Below are 8539 nucleotides of genomic sequence, written 5' to 3'. Positions count from 1 at the left end.
AGTTGTAATTCACCCAAGAAAAATTCATTGATAAAATATTAAACTAGGAAACATTCCCATATAAAACAAAATTGTGGTAGTTAAAAGATAATCAATGAATTAAAAGAATGTTACATTTATATTTCTCAAAAAAAAAGGTTTACGATGAGGGGATACCAAGAGAGAGAGAGAGAGAGAGAGAGAGAGAGAGAGAGAGAGAGAGAGAGAGAGAGAGAGAGAGCCATAGAGAGAGAGAGCCATAGAGAGATAAACAAAATGAGTTCGAGAGTAAGATAAACACACAAAACCCAAATTCCAAACTATATATATATACTTTCTAATATTTTCGAAAAATTGTTGATCTAACCATCTCATCCCGCGCAAGGCGCGGATTACTACCTAGTGAACTATTATTCTCTATGTTTAAGTGAAATCCACAAGTGACCAAAGAAAAAATATATATAGCAAGCAAATCGAAGTTGGACCTGTTTTGGGCTTCTTGGAGATGCAAATATTTTGGACTATTTCACAAAATTATAGATGGATTTTAATACTAAAGGCAACTCTAAACATAAGTTTACCCAAAATTAAAACCTAAACATAAAATCAAATTTAGTGTTGAAATAACATTTTACTGTTAAACTTTATTTCTTTTTCTTCAACCATAAGTTAACACTAAATTTACATTAAAAACATATATACATTATCATTTTTAGTTGTAGTACATTATTTATTAGTGTCATACTAAATTTGTTGTGGTATTATAGTATTGCATTAACATAGTGTGAATTTTAGTGTTGAGTTGAAAAATCTCAAGATTGGCTTTTCAGATGTTTGAAGTCGTTTAGGGAAATCTTTTAGTGAACCCAGTTAAAAGAAATATACAGCTTGTTGGAGTCATATCTATTTTGGTCAATGCATGTGAATTTGATAATTCAGTGACGAGTCACTGTCCTTTAAAAGAATGGCGCATTCTGTCAGTGGACGTCACGCTGTCTAGATTTGGTATAAATATATGTAGCCCTAGGCACGGATTGGATATCCAAGTTTTTGAAGATATTTGTGATTTGTTTCGAATGTTACGGATATCTAATTTTTCGATTTGTTTTACTTCGGAAAATTATGGATATTCGGAAAAACGGATATCCGAAAAATAAATAGATATTTGCGAATACTTACGAATATCTCATTTGTTTTGATTAATACAAATAATTATAAAAATTCGATACAAATTTGTTATGAAAAAAAATATTTTTTGCTTGATATAAAAGATAAAAATTAAAAGATATAGTGAATCTACATATTTTGTAAATTTTTTAAACTTAGTTAACAATTATAATAACATAAAACTTAAGAAAAAAATTATAATTTTCATAAATATTTTCTTTTCCTTTTATGTAATATTTTTATATAAGTAATAATGTGAATAGAATCTGTCAAATCATATGTTAGAATAATAATTATAAAATTTTATACCTTTAAAATTTTAAATATAATCAACATTTTTTTATACATGTAAATATAATCAACATATACATGTATTTATATATTGACGGATCGGATCGGATATTCGCTTCCCAAAATTTTAGTATTTGTAATTTGCTTTGATTTTAACGGATATTGAATTTTAGTATTTCCTTTGCTTCGAAAGCTTACGGATATTCGGAATTTTCGGATCGAATAACAACAGATAACGAATCGAATCAAATTCAACGGTGCCAAACCCTAAATTACGTATAGATTACTAAACACTTTCTTGCCTAAAACAAATTATGGGACCACACTCGACCTGTAATATTGAGATTCAATATGTTATAGTACAGCCATGGAGACATGGGTTTTTTGGATGATTTTCTTGTTAGCATCAACGGTTTAAGTTTCTATTATATTTTTTTTTTGAAAAAAATGTTTAAGTTTCTGTTTCTAAAAAGCTCACAGATAAATTTACAAACATTGTAACAAAGATTTTTGTTTGAATAAATTTAACCTTATTTTTTTTTAAAAAGCGATCGAATCTCCTAATCCCAAAAGCACACTAAAATTCTGTCTTTTTTTGTAAAATAGAGGTAAGACAAGAGAAATTTTTGTTTTTTTTTATCATGCAGACAAAGTAGCGGTCGAGTTTGAATCATGGAACTAATAACTAATAATGAAAAGCATGATGCAAGTTATGAAAAAACATCAAGTTTTAGCACAATTCGCAAGTTCAGAAATACAAATCATAAAACCAAACATGGATCGGTCTTAGTAAATTTTTGCATAAGTTTTGATTGTATTGTTGAATTGACCGTGAACACATACAAACTAACTCAGTCATATATATATATTGAATGAAGTCTTTAATATAATGTCAAATGCTAATTTGCATCAATAGTTACTGTTTTACTTTGAGAGCAATCTAAAACTTGATAAATGACAAAGAACTTATATGACACAGACACACCTAAACACACGAATTTTAACTTGATAAAAACACAAAGCAAATTTTAAAAATTGGTAAAACACAGTTTGTCAACCATATATTTACAATATTTATATTCTTAGAGGAATTCTCTCACCCGGATGATATCCTTTTGATACTTACGTATAATTTTAACATATAGATTAGACACGGACATACAAAAGTGCTCTTCATAAAATTAGCTCGACCAATACTTAATTTATTTTAAATGGATAGTTGACAACAAAATTTGTCTTCATTTATCTAGTAAATCTCCCTGGCACGGCACGGTCCTATGTAGTTGGCCGCCTAAAACATTGAAAGCTGCCCATAAATTATTTACACATATAAGATTCTGATGTTTAACTCCTTACATAAAATTTGGGTCATAAAGCTAAAGAGTGCTTCATGGACTTCATCGCATGGCCAGTTTGTAATATTATTGTTCTTGTCCACTTTTGTTGTCTTCATTCACAGTGAACTAACGATCGAGAAACTCGGACGTCCATTTCTTATGGGCTATGTTTCTCAAAGTGATAAAATCTTCATGGGGGGTGGGTGGGTTACTTGCGTGCTAGATTCGGGAGCCATGACCATGAGATCCGTATATGGGTTTAGATAGTCATAAAAGTTCCTTAAGAGTAATAAATTTTGGAGTTGAAATGTGGTAGCTTCTCTGATGATTTGAGTTCCCAATTGGAATGGAAGGACGAGATGAGTCTCGGCAACAAGGTTGTGCACTCTTTTTCTGATGATGAAACTGTTTATTCTTGTTCACTGAGAAACGTTATTAATAGTTTTTGCTTTCATTTGTCAATCTGAAACGACATCCAAATCTCATTAACCCGAAAGAACAACTCGTACGGTGCGTTGTATTGCGCCACCGTGTAAGCCGAACTAAATCCGACACCACCTGTTTCTCGGCTTTTAGCAATTGCCTTGCCCCAGTCGGTACCTTTTAGGCTCTCCTCCAGCTCCGCCGCTTCTTTCGCGGCATTGTCATCCGACACGTATCCGTCGAATTGCTTCACGGCAACATACCTCGTGTCCCATCTCTGTACGTGTACGTTCTTCGCCGGAGGTGGATCAGCTTGGTATTTTCTAGGAACATAATATGATAGAGTGAAGTTGGATTCACTTGACGGACCGTCGCTCGGAGAGACTTGAGTGATAACTGGAGCTGTCATCTCTATCGTCTGGCTTTTATCGTTCTTCCCGTGAATGTAATAAAACAATCTGCGCACAAACCACAATCAAAAGATACACATGAGTAAAATTATTTACTCCACTTTTTTTCTTTCCCATATTTACTTTTTACTCTTTTAACCTTTCTCTTCACAATAAAAAGCAACCCATACGACAATGTGTAAAGGATTATAGGTTCGATGCCTAGAGAGATCTATTTTCTTAAGAAAAATTAATTTAATATGATTTTAGTTTCGTTCTAAACTGAGATAAGTGGATTTCAAACTCAGAACCTTCTAGTCATTTAAAAAAAAAACAATCCTTATGAAAAAAAACTTCAAAACCCTAATTTTGGAAGTTGAAATGAACATACTGGCTAAAACCGTTTCGTGAAGCTTTGACGAGAGAGGTGTCTTTAATGGGCTCTGTTGAAATCCACACGGACGTATTGTAACGGCGAATCTCGTAGCCGTTTTCGGAGCTGACCAACTCGTAGGTTGGACACTCTATTCGGTTACACGGCGACGGAAACTTCCCACCTGGGCCAGAAGCGAGATCGGGTAGGGTACGAGAACCGATGACGCCAGAGTTTCCCAAGATAAGGCTAAGAAGGAACGATAGTTTGAAGAGTCTCAGAGCTGCTTCCATGGCGGCTGTTTTTTTTATTTGGTTCTTTTCTTCGTTACTTACAGTGGAACACATACGGATACGTTCTTTTATAGCCGTGATTCATCTTCAGACAGGCTTTGGTTACGTAAGAAACCCTACAAACTTTCATTATTTTCAAACTACTCTTTTATTATTTTTTTTTTTTGTATTTTCACGTTTTACTGTTTGTAGTTGGTTTAGGTTCTGACAGTCTTGTTGGTGTTTGGGTTTATGGAAGGTAAAACCAAATAAATCCTTTGTAATTTGGTTTACTTATGATGCAATGTTCATATATTTCTGTTTAGTAGATTATCTTCAAAAATATATGTTTCTATATTTTATTCTAAAATAAAGATTTCTATTATAAATGTAGATTTATTCAAATGTATGATCTATAATACAATTTTTCTAATTTAGAAGAAAATATAAAGAAATGATACTTTTTGTTTATATATTTAGAAGTAAAAATAACATATCTTTTTAGTTTCCTCTATAAGTAGAAGAACTATCTAGGCGTTAATTAGAGAAAATTTACTTCTATAATAGAAGTAGATTTGTTCAAATGTATGATTTTACAATATAATTTTTCTATTTCAGAATAAAATATAAAGGAATGTTACTTTTTGTTTATATATTTATAAGTAAAAATAACATATTTTTATATTTTCTTCTATAGTTAGAGGATTATAGTCATAAATTAGAGCAAATCCACCATTATAATATAAATTCTCTATTTTAGAAAAAGATCTATAATAATAAAGTAGAACATAAATTCTCTGCAATGCGCTATATCAACGAAAGGGGTTCCAAAATATGACACGTGTCAAGCTTTTGCAGAGAATTTTTTTTATTTTGTTTCAATTGTTTTTTCGGTTGAATTGAGCATTCGTTCATTGAGCTTTTGAAAATTGTGTTTTTTCTTATTGAAATTAGAATTATTCAATGAGCTTTACAAATTCATTAGACTTCGCTATTTTCACCAACCTAGCCATTTTCTCCAATTCACCGCCGTGAATCTAAATATTTATTATTTGATCCAATAAATAAAGTTTTCTTGTTAAATCTAAACAGAAAACTTAATTTATTGGATCAAATAATAAATATTTACTGAATACTATTATATAAATTGATTGAACTAGAGTAGTATTAAATAAATCTAAATTATTAAGTGAGGAATATTAGTTTATATTTAATTTAATTGAATTATCAAAAACATAAAATGGTTAAATTTATTTTGATGGAATAAATCTATAAGAATTTCTTTCTTAAAATTTCCTTTAGTTTTGACCGAAAAGAAAAAAAAAATTCCTCTAGTAAGAATTAAGATGTTATACATAGAATCTCTTCAATACAAAAACCATTGTTAGGGGTTTTCTAGATATAATCTTGAACGTTGTAGTGTTAACTATAGCTACTGCGGTTGTTATATGGACGTCAGCCACTGGAGTTCACAGTCATATAAAATATGGCACATCATGAGCATAAGGCAAACATAGAGAACAGAAAAGAGAAGGAAGAATAAGAGTTTCCTTGGATTCAAATGTGTTTCTACTTTTTGAAATTCAAGTAACAATTGATGCCAACACAATCTCTGCATTGCAGCCCAATACTATTTTTTTTTTCATGTGTACACAAATCTCCCTCTGTATTGCTTTACTGTACTATTAATAATCATCATGTCTTCTAACTAATCGATTCTTTCGAGATTAAACATTACCATTTCTTCTAGAGCCGACCTGAAGCCACTCTGAGGCAAGCACTGCAAATTCTTCAAAGCCTCATCAGCTTTCTCCCTAGCCAACTCTTGTGCTCTTCTGATCCCACCACCTTCTCTCACCAACTCGATGGCTTCTTCCAGCGAACCCTCCTCACAAAACTCAGACTCTATTATCTCTCTCAACCTCGGCTCCTTCTCCAGCGCGAAAATCACAGGCGCGGTTAAGTTACCTTTACCCAAATCACTCCCTGCTGGCTTCCCTAGCTGCTCTGACGACTGAGTGAAGTCCAAAATGTCGTCGACTACTTGGAAAGAGAGGCCGAGATTCTTCCCGAACTCATACATTTGCTCTGTCACATCGGTCTGGACTCTGCTGAAGATGGCGGCTCCTTTGGTGCTTGCAGCCACCAGCGAGGCTGTCTTGTAGTAACTCTTGAGCAAGTAGTCTTGTAGCGTAACGTCACAGTCAAACAGACTCGACGCTTGCTTTATCTCTCCGCTAGCAAAGTCTTTGATCACCTGAAGACATTGATATAACTAAGTTAGTGAAATGAGAGATTCATATCATAGCTCTGTTGACATTATAGAGTAGTTAATAAGTACCTGACTTATGAGCTTGATAACTTCAAGGTTCTCGAGGTTGGCTAAGTACCATGATGCTTGAGCAAACATGAAATCACCAGCTAATACAGCTACTCTTGTGCCAAATAGTTCGTGAACTGTTTCCTTTCCTGTCATTTACACAGAGATTAGGCCTCCCGTAATTTGGTTCGGTTTTTGGTTAGTTCAGTCCGAAAACATATATGTTACCGAATTAACCGAAATAAAGTTCGGTTAATTCGGTTTTTGAAAATCCTACCAAAGTTATTGAGTTTTGGTTATATATTGGTTTAATTTTGTTACAATTTTGGATAATTTCGGCTAATTTTTAGTTAAGTTTGGTTAGTTTAGGTAACCGATTGCCGAACCTAACCAAAAACCAAACTTTTCTTAAAAAACCTACCGAATCGAATCGAACCGAATTCCTAAAGAACTAACCAAAAATTTTGGTTGGGTTCGGTTTAAAATCGCAGTCCTAACAGAGATATTCAACCGAACTATAAACACTGTTCCATGAAACATATGAAAACATGAATTGGAAAAAAAATTCACCTCTGCGCATATCACTCTCATCTAACACATCATCATGTATCAAGCTCGCAGTGTGAATCATCTCAATGATCTCACCCAAACGCCTATGTTCCGTTGTAAGTTCCCTGCATCAAGACAATTTTACAATCATTTCCATGCTATAAGACAAAGGACAAGTAAGTAAGTGTTATAGATTATATTACTTAAGGCCAGCTAGCTCTGCAGTGGCTCGTGATACGAGGAACACCAAACCGGGTCTCATTCTTTTACCACCAGCTCCGAAGATTTGCTCAGCTGCAGATATCAAAACCGGATTCTCTGCACCCACAATCTAAATAAAGAAGCAAAAACTCAAGCAGTGAAAGATAAGAAAGAAGAGAAAGTTTATTGGGTTAAGGATACTAACCGATAAAAGATTGTCATTCAACGTCTGCAGATCATCAGCTACAACCTCAAACAGACTCGACAATGAGATAGGCTGCTTTGAGGTCTCTTGCCTCAAATCAAAACTCACCGTTTTGGCTTCACCTATTCCTACACAACATCAACATGAATAGTTCAGACAAAATCAATCACTCAAAACGACGAATTAAAACTAACAATCAACTGTTAAGACAAATCTGAGAGTCATCATCATTCATCTTACCGTTGACCAAAGAGATCTCTTTGGGTTTTGTCGGAACAGCTCTGCAACTCCTCCCCAAGTCACGCCGGAGAAACACAAGATTCCCTCCGCCGCCGCCGTAGCTTCTCGCCGTACAAACAGACTTGGGAAAGTTGCCTAAGAGAAACTGACGACGACCACAGCCACATGAGATCAGATCAAGCACACTCGTACCCAAGTCTATGTTCCGACACGACGTCATCATCATTCTCTAAGCTCTAAAAAGACTTTTGGAGTATCTATCAAAGCTGCCTTCAAGCTTTTTTCACATGAAGAAGCAATAAAGCCTGACTCTCCTCTTTTTTCTCCGCCCAGAGATTTTTGAGTGTATGTAACAATTACAACAAAAGAAGTATTAAAAATACAAACTTTAATATAATATATAAAGAATTAAAATAAAAAACAAGTGGATTGATTTAATTAGATTCGAGTGGACGAGACAAGCCCACATGTGGGAAGTGAAGATTTTGATTTTTGAGAGACGAAAGAGACGACTGTAATTGTTCCATACCAGAAGTGAGAAGAGAGAAGAGGGAAACCCATTGAAACAGAGTTTCATCGTCTCCACTTATCTTATCTGAAGCTGAGATCTCGCCACGTGTTATTATCCAGTTATTTTTACATTCAGCTCCTTGTATTTATACTTTTTAATGTTTTCAGGCTCTCCAAAATTTTATATTTAATTTCAGGTCCTTCAAGTCTTGTTTATGAATTTTTTTTTCTCCAGTGACAGGTGGCTGTACATTTTCCTAGTGCAGGATACAAATTATTCATG

At 33.8% G+C, this 8539-nt stretch overlaps 2 protein-coding genes across 2 annotated transcripts; both read right to left on the bottom strand.

The window, feature by feature from the left end:
* Positions 1–2749: 2749 nt before the first annotated feature.
* Positions 2750–4275, bottom strand: LOC108826908 (uncharacterized). Its single transcript, XM_018600251.2, has 2 exons — positions 3978–4275; positions 2750–3655 (listed from the first exon to the last, which is right to left on the bottom strand). Exons 1-2 carry the CDS (start codon positions 4250–4252, stop codon positions 3226–3228), a joined length of 705 nt encoding a protein of 234 aa, XP_018455753.1. The 5' UTR covers positions 4253–4275; the 3' UTR covers positions 2750–3225.
* A 1485-nt stretch (positions 4276–5760) lies between these two features.
* LOC108828623 (solanesyl diphosphate synthase 1, chloroplastic) lies at positions 5761–8292 on the bottom strand. Its single transcript, XM_018602368.2, has 6 exons — positions 7747–8292; positions 7507–7634; positions 7304–7431; positions 7122–7225; positions 6573–6700; positions 5761–6488 (listed from the first exon to the last, which is right to left on the bottom strand). Exons 1-6 carry the CDS (start codon positions 7970–7972, stop codon positions 5940–5942), a joined length of 1263 nt encoding a protein of 420 aa, XP_018457870.1. The 5' UTR covers positions 7973–8292; the 3' UTR covers positions 5761–5939.
* Between the last annotated feature and the right edge of the window lie 247 nt (positions 8293–8539).

This window comes from Raphanus sativus, chromosome 9 (assembly GCF_000801105.2).
Source record: "Raphanus sativus cultivar WK10039 chromosome 9, ASM80110v3, whole genome shotgun sequence".
In the NCBI taxonomy this organism is placed as follows: Eukaryota; Viridiplantae; Streptophyta; class Magnoliopsida; order Brassicales; family Brassicaceae; genus Raphanus; species Raphanus sativus.
Note: the sequence above shows the minus strand (reverse complement) of the source record. Positions and strands in the feature narration are given on the sequence as shown.

Excerpts from the sequence above, each read along its gene's own strand:
- LOC108828623 (XM_018602368.2), bottom strand. The coding sequence starts at position 7,972 with ATGATGATGACGTCGTGTCGGAACATAGACTTGGGTACGAGTGTGCTT. Across the intron at positions 7,635-7,746 it reads AGAGATCTCTTTGGTCAACG|GAATAGGTGAAGCCAAAACG; the intron begins GTAAGATGAATG and ends GATGTTGTGTAG. Across the intron at positions 7,226-7,303 it reads GCAGAGCTAGCTGGCCTTAA|GGAACTTACAACGGAACATA; the intron begins GTAATATAATCT and ends GTCTTGATGCAG.
- LOC108826908 (XM_018600251.2), bottom strand. The coding sequence starts at position 4,252 with ATGGAAGCAGCTCTGAGACTCTTCAAACTATCGTTCCTTCTTAGCCTT. Across the intron at positions 3,656-3,977 it reads TCACGAAACGGTTTTAGCCA|ATTGTTTTATTACATTCACG; the intron begins GTATGTTCATTT and ends GTTTGTGCGCAG.